Source organism: Saccostrea echinata, unplaced genomic scaffold (genome assembly GCF_033153115.1).
Source record: "Saccostrea echinata isolate AGI-Se365-2 ecotype Australia unplaced genomic scaffold, CSIRO_AGI_Sech_v1 ptg000011l, whole genome shotgun sequence".
In the NCBI taxonomy this organism is placed as follows: Eukaryota; Metazoa; Mollusca; class Bivalvia; order Ostreida; family Ostreidae; genus Saccostrea; species Saccostrea echinata.
Genome location: NW_026889760.1, coordinates 3,350,189 through 3,365,252, shown reverse-complemented (window position 1 = coordinate 3,365,252; position 15,064 = coordinate 3,350,189). Strand labels below are relative to the sequence as shown.

The 15,064-nt window shown below is 34.9% G+C and overlaps 1 protein-coding gene across 1 annotated transcript; it reads right to left on the bottom strand.

Moving 5' to 3' along the window:
- Nucleotides 1-7,219: 7,219 nt before the first annotated feature.
- LOC133184868 (uncharacterized) lies at nt 7,220-11,314 on the bottom strand. Its single transcript, XM_061319943.1, has one exon. It carries the CDS (start codon nt 11,312-11,314, stop codon nt 7,220-7,222), a length of 4,095 nt encoding a protein of 1,364 aa, XP_061175927.1.
- Between the last annotated feature and the right edge of the window lie 3,750 nt (nt 11,315-15,064).

Below are 15,064 nucleotides of genomic sequence, written 5' to 3'. Positions count from 1 at the left end.
ACGATTTGGAAATATATGTTATAAAATTTTGATCCTTTATTGTAAAATAAGGGGCCAAAAGGGGCCAGAATACCAAATCTTTGACACTTTATATCTCAAAAAGGGGGAATATTTTGATAAGCAATACTGAACAAAAGATGTTTAGAATAATGTTCTAAACAATATTCACCCTTTCAATTTTTGTCAAACGGCCCCATTAAGGACTTGGAGGGGTGGCCCCTAAATATTTCCATTCGGCATATCTCCACAACAAAAAGAAATCTCTGAATAGGTATTGAATAAAAAGTCTTCAAAATCACAAGACCTTTCATTTGATCTCAAGAAAAAGGGGCTGACCCCTCAAATTAGGGAGTCAGAGGGGCCAAAATTCTTTCATCTATAACTCGTTAACTATCAATATTTTATTATCAATTACTGAAGCAAAAATGCTCCTCTTAAGGATTTGCCACTATATATTATAAAATTAAGATCATATATTTTGTAATAAGGGGCGAAAGGGGCCAGAATACCAGATCTTTGACGCTTTATATCTCAAAAAGGGGGAATATTTTGATAAGCAATACTGAACAAAAGATGTTCAGAATAATGTTGTAAACAATATGCATCCTTTCAATTTTTGTCAAACGACCCCATTAAGGACTTGGAGTGGTGGCCCCCCTAAATATTTCCATTCGGCATATCTCCACAACGAAAAGAAATCTCTGAATAGGTATTGAATAAAAAGTCTTCAAAATTACAAGACCTTTCATTTGATATCAAGAAAAAGGGGCTGACCCCTCAAATTAGGGGCTCAGAGGGGCCCAAAGTCTTTCAAGAAAACTCTTTAACGATCGATATTTTGTTATAAGTTACTGAAACAAAAATGATTATCTTAACGATATGGAAATATATGTTATAAAAGTTTGATCCTATATTGCATAAGAAGGGGCCGAAAGGGGCCAGAATACCAAATCTTTGACGCTTTATATCTCAAAAAGGGGGAATATTTTGATAAGCAATACTGAACAAAAGATGTTCAGAATAATGTTCTAAACAATATTCACCCTTTCAATTTTTGTCAAACGGCCCCATTAAGGACTTGGAGGGGTGGCCCCTAAATGTTTCCATTCGGCAGATCTCCACAACGAAAAGAATTCTCTGAACAGGTATTGAACAAAAGGTCTTCAAAATTACAAGACCTTTCATTTGATATCAAGAAAAAGGGGCTGACCCCTCAAATTAGGGAGTAAGAGGGGCCAAAATTCTTTCATCTATAACTCGTTAACTATCAATATTTTATTATCAATTACTGAAGCAAAAATGCTCCTCTTAACGATTTGCCACTATATATTATACAATTAAGATCATATATTGCGTAATAAGAGGCCAAAAGGGGCCAGAATGCTATATCTTTGACGCTTTATATCTCAAAAAGGGGGAATATTTTGATAAGCAATACTGAAGAAAGATGGTCAGATTAAGGTTCTAAACAATATTCACCCTTTCAATTTTTGTCAAACGGCCCCATTAAGGACTTGGAGGGGTAGCCCCTAAATGTTTCCATTCGGCATATCTCCACAACGAATAGAAATCTCTGAATAGGTATTGAATAAAAAGTCTTCAAAATCACAAGACCTTTCATTTGATATCAAGAAAAAGGGGCTGACCCCTCAAATTAGGGAGTCAGAGGGGCCAAAAGTCATCATTTATAACTCGTTAACTATCAATATTTTATTATCAATTACTGAAGCAAAAATGCTCCTCTTAACGATTTGCCACTATATATTATACATTTAAGATCATATGTTGCGTAATAAGGGGCCAAAAGGGGCAGGAATGCTAAATCTTTGACGCTTTATACCTCAAAAAGGGGGAATATTTTGATAAGCAATACTGAACAAAAGATGGTCAGATTAAGGTTCTAAACAATATTCACCCTTTCAATTTTTGTCAAACGGCCCCATTAAGGACTTGGAGGGGTGTAACTCTTCAATATGCAACAATATGTTGTAAAACTTTGATTCTCTATTGCGTAAGTAGGGGCCATAGGTGGTCAGAATGTTAAATCCTTTACGCTTCATATCTCGAAAAGGGGAAACATTTTGAAAAGCAATATTGAACGAAAGATGTTCAAGATTATATTATATCAATCAAAAGAATGAAATCTAAGGAGGGAAATCTTTATATCATTATCTTTTAACGAAAACTTAATTAAAATCACATCTCATCTCATCGAAAAATCGGACGGAAGACCTACTCGTTGCTCGCAACGAGATCTCATCTAGTTATTATTATTTTTATTCTTTTTTCTTCTTACAAATTTTGTGCAGGCGATTTCTCGGAGACGGCTCGTTCAATTTCATTCAAATTTTCATGGTAGATGTGTTGACATCTGAAGTTAATTCCTGCAAGTCTGTTAAGGGAAATTTACTTCCGGTCGAAAGTTATCGCCCTTTTATTAAAATTCAGAGGACCTCCTTGTCTGTGATGGAACTCAAAAACGGCTGAAGCTAGAGTGCTGAAATTTTCAGTGATTATAGAGGACATGTTGCCATTGTGCACCTGGGTTTGGATATTTTCTGGAAGTGCCTAGCATGGAAGCTCGGTAGGGGTCGAAATTTAGGACACGAATCATGGATGAATTTTTGAGACATTTTGTATCATATCTTTTAAAGTATAATTATTTTGTTAAAACATATTGAACAATATTTGTGCAGAATGACAAAATCTTTAACATGATATCAAGAAAAAAGCGCTGACTCATCACATTAGGGGCCGAGATTGGCCAAAAATCTTTAATCAATAACTCTTAAACAGTCAATATTTTCTTATACATCACTGAAGCAAAAATGTTTATCTTAAGAAACTGCAACTATATATTATGATTTTTAAGTCAAATGTTACATAAATAGGGGCCACAAGGGGCCAGAATGCTCAATCTTTGATGCTTTATATCTCGAAAGTGGGAGATATTTTGATAAGTAATATTGTAATATTGAACAAAAGATGTTCAGAATAATGTTCCAAACAATATGCAACCTTTCAATTTTTGTTAAACGTCCCCATTAAGGAGTTGAAGGGTTGGCCCCTTAATATTTCTTATGTAAATATCTCCGAAACGAAAAAGAATCTCTGAATAATTATTGAACAAAAAGTGTTCAAAAACCTAAGAGCTTTAAGGTGGAATCAAGGTAAAGGGGCTGGGTACTTAAATTAGGGGCCGAGAGGGGCCCAAAGACTGTAATCCAAAGCTCTGTAACGATCAATATTTTGTCAAACATTACTGAAACAAAAATGTTTATCGCAATAATCTTCAAGTATATATTATGATATTTACGTCATATGTTACATAAATAGGGACCATAAGGGGCCAGGATGTTAAATCTTTGACGCTTTATATCTCCAAAGTGGGAAATATTTTAATAAGCAATACTGAAGAAAAGATGTTTAGAATAATGTTCCAAACAATATGCAATCTTTCAATTTTTGCTAAACGTCCCTATTAAGGAGTTGAAGGACCGGCCCCTAAATTCTTCTTTGGCAATTATCTCGGAAACGAAAAAGAATTTCTGAATAGTTGTTGAACAAAAAGTGTTCAAAATCAAGAGAGCTTTAACGTGGTATGAAGAAAAAGGGGCTGGTTCCTTAAAAGAGGGGCAGAGAGGGGCCGAAAGTCTTTAATCGATAACTCGTTAACGATCTATATTTTTGTAATTCATTACTGAAGCAAAAATGTTTATCTCAACAATTTTCAACAATATATTATGATATTCACATCACATGTTACATAATTAGGGTCCATAAGGGGCCAGAATGCTAAATGTTTGGCATTCTTTATCTTGAAAGTGGGAAATATTTTGACAAGCAATATTGAGTAAAAGATGTTAAGAATAATGTTCTGAACAATATGTATCCTTTCGATTTTTGCTGAACATCCCCATTTAGGACTTGAAGGGCCAGCACCTTGGTGTTTGTTTTCATTATATCTTGGAAACGAAAAAGGATTTCTGAATAGTTGTTAAAGAAATCATGAGAGCTTTAAGATGATATGAAGAAAACAAGAGACCCATGGGCCACAACGCTCACCTGAATAACTTTTGCCCTGCTGTTCTTCAACTGATTTCCTACCTTGTAATACCTATTGTGGCCCCGCCCTATCCCCAACGGTCAAGATTTGAACAATTTAGAATCTACACTTCCCTAGGATGCTTCCACATAAGTTTCAGCTTTTCTGGCCCAGTGGTTCTTGAGAAGATTTTTCCTATATGTTTCAATGTAAAACTTAGATTCCCTATTGTTGCCCGCCCTACCCCCGGGGGTCATGATTTGAACAATTTCGAATCTACACTACCCAAGGATGCTTCCACATAGGTTTCAGCTTTTCTGGCCCAGTGGTTCTTGAGAAGAAGATTTTTTAATGACCCCACCTTATTTGTGTCTTTTCTTGATTATCTCCCCTTTGAAGGGGGGTTGGCCCTTCATTTTAACAATTTAAACTCCCCTTCACCCAAGGATGCTTTGTACCAAGTTTGGTTAATATTAACCCAGTGGTTCTTGAGAAGAAGTTAAAAATGTGAAAAGTTTACAGACGGACGGACGGACGACGGACAACGGGCGATCAGAAAAGCTCAATTAAGCTTTCAGCTCAGGTGAGCTAAAAAGGGGCTGACACCTCATATCAGGGGCTAAGGCGTGTCGAAAGTATTTAATATTTAACACTTTAATGATCAAATTATTCTTTTATTTCTTTATAAATTTTGTGTATATGATTTCTCGGAGATGACTAGTATGATTTTAGTCAAATTTTCGTGGTAGATGTGTTGATATCTGAAGTTTATTCAAAGTTATCGCCCTTTTATCGATTTTCAGATGACCAAATTAACGGCTATGTACAGATCTCAATAACAAATAAAGATAGAGCACTGAGATTTCCAATTAAGATAAAGATCTGAACTTGTTGCCATTGTGCACTAAACCACTAGTCTTGTGGGGATTTGCACAAAATTGTTCTCGTACATGTAAGTAGATGTTCGTTTGTAGAAAAAAAGGCAATATATGCATTCAGAACAGTTTCTGACTAAAGTTATTTAACACTTAAATCGCTTAAAAGCTACTTAAATTAAACCCTCTGTAATCTGGGTAAATATCGATAAATCAAAAAGAACATAACACATATGAAAACTTTATTTTTTACCTCTTCCGTTCGCCGGACATAGTCCGTTGCCCCCTGCTCACCGCGGGGAGGTGGAAGTAGGGTTTTGAGCAGGATATAAATTTCCTAAACTATTCTAGCTCTATTTCTAACATGCACTAAAGACTGATTTCATGAAACGACGTATACTAGTATTTACATCAATTAAACATTTGTAATCACAATGCCTTGGAAATTATATATGCTAATCTTGTTCTTAATTCTCCACTGTCATAAAGATTTTTTTTTTCCAACAGCCTTCATTGTACATAACTTTTCTCAAGCGTTGTAACATATATTACAGGTCAAGGCTTAACCTGCAAATCTCAAAATTATAAGGACTTGTTTGTAGCATTGAAAGTTTGGAAATTCAAAACCTTGAAGAAAAGCTCATAAATAAAAGTTTTTAATAAGTCTAAGGGATACCTCTGATTTCTTTTTTTTTTCTAAGTAACTGATAATTTTGATTATTTGAAAATTAAAATCGAAATTCATTCTATGTCTACTGAATACACAATTTCTATGCAATCCATGCTAACATCTAACTCTTACCTTGAATAACGCATCATCTCCACATAAACAATTCTAGCAAAACATGCAGAGTTCTTTGAAGTCCTTCTTTTCTTTTATTGTTCACAAAAGAAGTCATAAAAGTTGGAAAACACGTGGTAAAACCCATAGTAGCTTTTACGCTCGGGCTCGAAATTCGGAAATTTCGATGACCAAGATTGTAAACAATTCTGAATTCATTGCAAGGGGATAGTATAGTAGTCAGTAGAATGTTGATAATCAACTGAAATCAAGTATATCTACAGGGAAAAAACTAAAAATCTATGGTTTATATGACACTGAATACTAAAAGTGAGTAACTGGGATTTAAGGGAATCTAATTTTACTACAATTTCTGTTTGTAGCTGAGATCAATTACAGATCGAAAAAGTACACAGATTATTTCCACTTCCGGAGATCACTTAACCATATGAATTAAGTTATCTTTAAACTACAAGAAAAGCCCAAATAATACTTATCCATACATCCACGCATTAAAAAGTAAAAATATGTATACACAATCACAATTTCATCTCAACTTTACAACTATACAGCAAATGTCAACATGATCAGGTTCAGTAACTCTGATTGGACTGTTACAGTATGTATGCTGAAACAAACAGAAATGTCAAAATTATCATCTGCTTACATTTTCTTGCAATTTTTCTCTAATGTATTTGTAAACTCATTACTAGGAAAATTTTCTACATCTGAATTTTTACAAACATTTTCAGGAGAGTAGTCAAACAATGAATTGCTTATAAGATGATACTATTTCATTCAGGTTAACGTTCTTTAATGATTGAGAAATTGATAGCGAATTTCGAGGTTATAAATATTCTGCTATTTAGAAATTCCAACATCTTATCAATATTGACAGAATTATGATTTTGACTAACCTAGGATTCTTGGACTATGTTTATACACATCTCACATTATTGATTCAAGTGAATGATATATTCTCCATCAAGAACTTCTGAACACAGTACATTTGCATATGTATTATTAATTCTTGATATACACAGTACCATGTTCTGGCATTTTCTTTTTTATGGAAAAAAATTGGTATAATGATGATTTAAAATTCTTTTTAGGCAAATCATACTAGAAAGAAAATGTTGAAAAATGTATATATTTTCAACTGCTATTGTGCTTTTTTTAAGGCTCACTAAAACTATGTATTATATAAAATGTTTCTTATTTGCACAACTATATACAAGTGTATAATTTACATTATTAAACTATACAGGTGAATCAAGAAGTCTATGAGTTTGAAGACTTTGTAAGATAATCTAATACTTAAAAACCTTTTTTCAATGATTACAGCTAATTAATGGCTAAAAAAATCTACAAAATTGATACCTGCCAATGAAAAGGAAATAAAATTTCAAAATGAAAAAGTCAGTAAATCAGTTATCGTTTGACATAATTTCTGTCGTAAGTGGGTGAACAAAGACTAGTTTATTACATACTGTCTGCCTTCTAATTCACTGTGCTGCTTTACAAATCTAAGAATTTTAGAAGTATAGCATCATGATAACTGTAATATGTGGGTAATCGATGAACCTCAATCCGTCTTAAATTGGATACATATACATGATCCAGTGTTGTTCCCCCTTCAGTGGTGCTAAAGGATACAAGTTGTCTGAAGTTTTGATCTCTCATAAACCTTTGAACTGGACCATTAGATTTTGCATCCTCATTGAAATCACCCATGATGATACTGTCGTGGTCATTTGTTTTCAAGTAGTCAAGAACATTCTGAAGATTGTGTAAGAATGATGCCATTTTTTCCATGCATGGGCGATATACACACAGCAACAAAATATTCTCCTTGATAATTTTAACTGCTATTCCTTCAATATTCATCTGGGGCATTTCAACAATATCAAAATCCTTTCCATCTTTAAAATACAGTCCTACACCACCACCCTTTGACATGCGTAAACTCTGATTTGAGACAGTACTTTCTTCATATGCTTCCTTTCTAGGAAGATGTTGAAACTGGAACCCTTGCAGAGCATATTTCTCAGTGTTTTCCCCAGATCTTAACCACGTCTCTGTTAAGCATATGACATCAGCCTGTTTGAACCTTGCATCATTTTGTAGGTCTTCAAAATGACTGCCCAAGCTCTGAATGTTAAGCAGAACTACTTTCTTTCCACTGGAAAGTAAAGCTCGTGAAGTGGCACCAAAAGTAACTTTCGGCATTTCATTTAATGCTGACTTTACCTCTGGATCAGCATAAACATTTTTCTGTAATCGAGATAGATCTTCTGTATCAATAAATAAGCCGGCCTTTGAAGTAACCCGTGACAATGCAACATATGCTTGGCCTGGGGCAAATACTTTATCTAAATTCACTACAGCTTTCTTTGTTGTCATCCCTTGTACTTTATGAGCCGTGCATGCCCAAGATAACCGAATTGGAAATTGGTGCCTTACCACTGTAGTTACCTTGTCTTTCAGCTCTTCTTGTACTCTTTCTATGAACACTATGTTCCCATCCCTTGTGTTTTGTCCAGACTTCTTCCCAACTTCCTTATTATCAAAAACTACACCTACAGCTCTAACAATTCTATCACTGTTTTCAACAAAAGAAAACTGACAGATATGCCCCATTACTCCATTAACAAGTCCATCCTCCACATTGCAATTTCTTGTGAGCATTACCCTTGCATGGACAGACAATAATAACGAACTTGGAAGGCCATCGCTTTTCGATTTTGTCAAAGGTTTATTTCTTAGTATCAGTTTCCCAGATGTTTTGTCCTTTTTGTAATCTTGGGCCTCAATTTCCAGTAAATCTTCACAAGATTTCTTTAACATTGACAAATTGAATGTGTTCACCTCTTCGTTGGTAGAAAACACATGTAAAACATCTTCTGGTCCTTCCCTGACACAGTCCTCTAACATAGTTCTTTGCTGCAGTGTTAATGGTTCATCTCCCTCTCTTACTCGAAAGGAATTAAGAACATCAGCAAAAGACAAATCTTCTTTTTGTCTCATTATCCCTTTTAATTCAATGACCTTAAATAAATCAAGCCAGTAGTCCAGAGGATAACTCATATTTTCTTTGTAAAGTCTTTCATCTTTTCGCTGCTTAACAGGCGGAAGCTGATAAAAGTCTCCAACAGCAATAACACAAACCCCTCCAAATGGTTCTTTGCATTTCTTTATCTGCACCAGCCTTTCATGTATATAGTACAGAAGCCTTTTGTATACCATTGATATTTCATCAATGATAAGAATCTGGAGATCCCCTATCTTCACTCTCAATTCACTGAGACTTTGTTCTCCAAGTGGTTCATACGGGAGAGGAAGGTACTTTGTTAATGAAAATAGGTGGTGAAGTGTATTGCCGCCGATGTTAAAAGCTGCTGTTCCTGTGAACGCTGCGAGAAGCACTGATACACTATCTGGTTCAGACATTATTCGTGAAAGCAAACGTGATGCTTCGTAATGAATGGCTTTTATGAGATGACTTTTACCAGTTCCTGCACCTCCAGTAACAAATAAATGTAAGGGTTCAGATTTTTCTCCAGCAATCTTTCCTAAACACCACTCGCGCACCAAGTAAAATATTTCACTCTGTGTTTCATTCAAATTTTGAAGAACAGATTGCATTTCCTCTCTTGAAACTGCATTTTGATGAACATGATACATGACATCAGCGTTATGTGTCTCCCTTTCGATATCCGGTATAATATCTGTATTTTCCTCATCTGGCAATGTACTTTCCTTTCTCTGTGCTAAACATTCCCTTCTGAGAACCTCTGTTTCTGGGCATATTCTTGACCACGCATCCTCTGGTTCACCATTCATCTCATATGTCTCCTGAGCATTGTCAATTACATCTTCATTTTTTGCATAACGTGAACGATTGAAATCCACAATTGACTTCACAGATTCCTTAACCTTTCTGCCAGAAATTTTCACATAACCAGTCTCATAAAAATCTTCAAATAAATCAAATCCTGGTGGTTTCAACTGTGCCTCTGTCCAATATGGAAGAAAAAGTTGCAAGAGAGATTGATGATATTTTTCTGACATTTTCTCAACATTGAACCTGGGATACCTCACAACAGCAGGTTGTGTTCTTGTTCTTCGCTGCACATAACCTTTCCCATTCTGTAACTCAAATACACTTTGATTTTCCTTTGTAGGGACTTGAGATTTAGCAAGCACTCTGAACTCAGAACAAAATTCTGCAAGACACATTTCATGGAAAATTGATTTATCCGGTCGGTTCAAATAACGCTCAATAATATTTGTCATCCAAACTTCATCCTCGTCATCTTCTTCCACATCAGTTATCTCTGCATCCTTTGATGCTTTCTTCTTAAGTACAGATAGTGGTTTACTTAAGCGTACCGGGTTGTCACCTACAGGCACAAAAACAACTTTTCTAGAGCATTCTTTCATCTTTAAGTTACACACTCTGTACACTGCTTCTTGTGCACTTACTTCTCTGTGATGCAAGTAAGCTGAACCAATTTTCTTCATGGTCTGCCTTGCATCATAATTTCCCTCCTCAGCCTCCAACTTTGTTTGTTTGAGTAACATACCCATTTCCCTTTCCGACTTTGATATATAGGAAATAATATAAACAATACAACTGAAAGGATCCAGTACAAATTGTATGTCCATATTAGCATCCCAGGACTTCAACAGACAACGGTTATATTGGTTTGTCCACGCCTCATTCGGGCAGCGTTCGAGTACAACTGACCTTTTAGTCGATAACATGTTATAGGCATCTTCGTACAGTTCCTGAGTAAGTGACAAATCATCAAATAATTCTTCTGTTGTTTTGATTCCTTCACCTTCATTCTGTACTCTATTCCACACACCAAGTAATATTTCCTTTGCATATGCTTTGTTTATTTCTGTCTCTTTTTCACACTCCTGTGAATGTTCTTCTTCTGGAGCTCTTGTAATGAAAGTCTTTTGAGATGGAGGCCTGGGGAAATTAAATCTACACTCTGTACCTTTCTTTTTACAAGATTTTGAATGTTTCTTGCTGTGTTGTTGTACTTCTAAGACACTTTTTCTCAATTCTGCATCATCACTTTCTGATGGTACAGCACATGTTACATATCTGTCAATGAAGTCATATACAACCTCTTCCCCATCAGAATCAATATTAGGTGCATTTTCCACCCAGTATAAACAATGCATGTGGGGAGATCCCCTCTGCTGAAACTCGACTCTTTGAAAAAAGTCTACAACTTTTCCTATTGGCTTTGCTGGGGAAAGAATGACTTCCTTATGAAATATTTGAAATCTATGTTCAAACATTCTAGCCACTGTGACTGGATTGCATCTTAGAACTTCATTTTTTTCCATTTGATCGGGATTTCTGTTATCATTCTGCTGCTGTAATATAGCTTTAACAGCATCATTCCATCTGTACTCTGCTGCGGAAAACGAACAAAACCAAGTTGGGATTCCTAATTGTCGCAGCATAGCAAAAAGATCTTTCTGAGCACTTGACCAATAGGCAGGAGTTCCTCTTATTGGTTGCATAAATCTTATAGCATCATCATTTCTCAGCAATCTAGAGAGAGTAGTCGGATCCTGCAGCATATTCATCGTAACGGGTTTCCCACTCATACATTTTGATAGAGATTTCCTAAGTGAAATTTGTGTTTTTTCAATAACTTGATTCAATTCAGACATGATCTGAAGATGATCCTTTTTTGTTCAAATCCTTAAAATTCACTTCCGGTCGGAAGTTATCGCCCTTTAATCGATTTTCAGATAACTATTTTGTCGACACAAAAACTAAAAAACGGCAAAAGCTAGAGCGGTGAAATTTTCAGCGATTATAGACGACATGTTGAAGTTTTGCACCTGGGTTTTCAAATTTTCTGGAAGTACCTAGTGTGGAAGCTCGGTAGGGGTCGAAATTTAGGACATGAATCAGGAGTGAATGTTCGAGACATTTTTTATCATATCTCTAAAACTATGGAGATTTTCTAAAAACATATTGAATAGAAATTGTGTAGAATTACAAGATCTTTTATATGATATCAAAGAAAAAGGACTGACTCATCACATTAGGGGCCGAGTGGGGCCGAAAGTCTTTAGTCAATAGCTCTTTAACGATCAAAATTTTGTAATGCATTACTGAAGCAAAAATGTTTATCTCAACAATTTACAACTATATATTATAATATTCACATCATATGTTACATAATTAGGGGCCATTAGGGGCCAGAATGCAAAATCTTTGACGCTTTATATTTCAAAAGTGGGAAATATTTTGATAAGCAATATTGAACAAAAGATGTTCAAAATAATGTTCTAAACAAAATGCAACGTTTCATTTTTCTCTAAACGTCCCCATTAAGGAGTTAAAGAGCCGGCCCCTAAATACTTCTTTTGCTAATATCTCGGAAACGAAAAAGAATTTCTGAATAGTGTTTGAACAGAAAGTGTTTAAAATCATAAGAGCTTTAAAGTGGTATGAAGAAAAAGGGGCTGGCCCCTCAAAATAAGGGCCGAGAGGGACCGAAAGTCTTTTATCAATAACTCGTTAAAGATCAATATTTTATAATGCATTACTGAAGCAAAAATGTTAATATTAACGATTTACAACTACATATTATGATAATCACTTTATATATTATATAATTAGGGGTCATAAGGGGCCAAAATGTAAAATCTTTAACGCTATATATCTCAAAAGTGTGAAATATTTTGATATGCAATACTGAACAAAAGATGTTCAAATAATGTTCTGAACAATATGCAACCTTTCATTTTTTGCTTAACATCCCCAATAAGGAGTTAAAGGGCCGGCCCTTAAATGCTTCTTTTGCAAATATCTGGGAAACGAAAAAGAATTTCTGAATAGTTGTTGAACAAAAAATGTTCAAAATCATACGAGCTTCAAAGTGATATGAAGAAAAAGGGACTGGCCCCTCAAAATAGGGGCTGAGAGGGGCCGATAATCTTTGATGAATAACTCTTTAATGCTCAATATTTTGTAATTCATTACTGAAGCAAACATGTTTATCTCAACAATTTACAACTATATATTATAATATTCACATCATATGTTACATAATTAGGGGCCACAAGGGGCCAGAATAACAAATCTTTGGCACTCTATATCCCGAAATTGGGAAATATTTTGATAAGCAGTGTTGAATAAAAGATGTTCAAAATAAGGTTTTAAACAATATGTAACCTTTTCATTTTTGCTAAACGCCCCCATTAAGGACTTGAAGGGCCAGCCCCTAAATATTTCTTTTGCATATATGTCGGAAGCGAAAAAGAATTTCAGAATAGTTGTTGAACAAAAATGTTCAAAATCATGAGAGCTATAAGAAGATACCAAGAAAAAAGGACTGGCCCCACAAAATAGGGGCCAGGACGGGCCGAAAGTCTTTAATCTATAACTCTCCAATGATCAATATTTTTATACACACTACTGAAGCAAAATTTTCGTCTTAACAATTTATTTTTATCATTATATTTGAAAAAAAATCTCAGTCAAATTCTGATCTCATCTTATCAAAAATCGGACGGAAGACCCACTCGTTGCTCGCAACGAGATCGCATCTAGTTAAGGTCTTCCGTTTCAGACGGAAGACCTTATAGTGATTCTACTGTTTCTTCTTTTTATTATTATTATTATTTTTTTTCCCCTTTTCTTTTCTTGGCGATATCTCAGAGATGGCTGGACGGATTTTCTTGAAATTTTCAGGGATGATAGAGAATGAAAATACGCCCAGACGATTTTTTCATTTTTTCAAAATTCACTTCCGGTCGTCAGATATGTCCGATTTCCGTTTTTTTCAAAAATATTTTGTCCGAGTGAGATCTCAGAAACGGTAAGAGATTAAGACACCAAACTTATATAATTAATAGATCTTGTGCAGTAGGCAAATCCATTTGGGTTAAGAGCGTCAGCCGTCACTTCCGGTCGTCACAGGAAGTGATCAAAGAAATCGAAATTTTCAACTTTTCTTTTTTGATTTTTTTCTTTCATCACATTGTTGCATCTTATTTGTAGATTCGAAATATGTTGGTCCCACCGGAAACAAAAACGTCAACTTCCGGCTATAAGCGAAAAACTGCATAATTTGAGTATTTTACTTTCCCATAAATATTTTTTATAGGTAATGTATTTGAACTGATTTTTGAATATGTTATCAAGACTGCAAATGTCTAGAGTAACGTCAAATATCTTTGTAAAATTCACTTCCGGTCGCGCGTTTAAATGTCCGCAAAACGAGAACTTGTCCGAGTGAGATCTCAGAAACGGTAAGAGATTTAGACACCAAACTTTTAGGAGTATTATACCTTGAGGAGTAGACAAAACCATTTGGGTTAAGAGCGTCAGTCGTCATTTCCGGTCGTCACAGGAAGTGATCAAAGAAATCAAAATTTTCAACTTTTCTCCTTTGGAATAAGACTTGCATCATATAATTGTATCTTTTTCACAGTTAAGATATGTGTTGGTCCCACCGAAAACAAAAAACGACAACTTCCGGTTATAAGAGAAAAACTACATAATAGGGGTTTTAAATTTTTTCCAACATATCGCTTATAGATAGAGTTCTTTAAACGATTTTTATGTATGTTATTGAGACTGCAGATGTCTAGTGTGACGTGAAATATTTTAGTAAAATTCACTTCCGGTCGCGTGTTTTCTTGTCCTCAAAATGAAAAGTTATTTCAGCGAGATCTCGGAAACGGCATGAAAGTAAGACACCAAACTTATAGGAGTAATAAAACTTGGTGAGAAGGCAAAACGCATAGGGTTAAAAGCGTCAGCCGTCACTTCCGCTCATCACAAGAAGTGATCGAAGAAATCAAAAATTTCAACTTTTCTTTTTAAAATTAAAACTTGCATCACTTTATTGCTTCTCTTTCGCTGTTTTGAAATATGTTAGATTTTATCGGAAACAAAAACTTTAAACTTCCGGTCTTAAGAGATAAACTAAGTTATTTCGTGGTTTAACTTTCTGATAAATATCACTTATATATAAGTATAATGTTTTTTACATATGTTGTAGATACTGCAAAAGTCAAGAGAAAATTCAAAGATTTTTTTCAGTTCACTTCCGGTCGTGCGTTTTCCTATCCTCAAAATTAGAATTTGTTCTCACAATTGTTCGGCAACAGTAAAAGACTGAAGTCTAAAACTTTCAAAACTTATAGTCAGTCATCAGTTCATTTCCTTCGTGTAAAAATCGTGTGTCGTCATTACTTCTGGTCGTGACAGGAAACGAAGCAAAAAAGTATTTTTTAAGTTATTTTGTTTCTACATAAGTTTTAGGCTAATACCGACGTTGGAAAAGACATGTTCATGCAAACAGGAAGTAGTAT

What these genes read in the sequence shown, in the direction of transcription:
- LOC133184868 (XM_061319943.1), bottom strand. Translation starts at nt 11,314, where the DNA reads ATGAATATGCTGCAGGATCCGACTACTCTCTCTAGATTGCTGAGAAAT.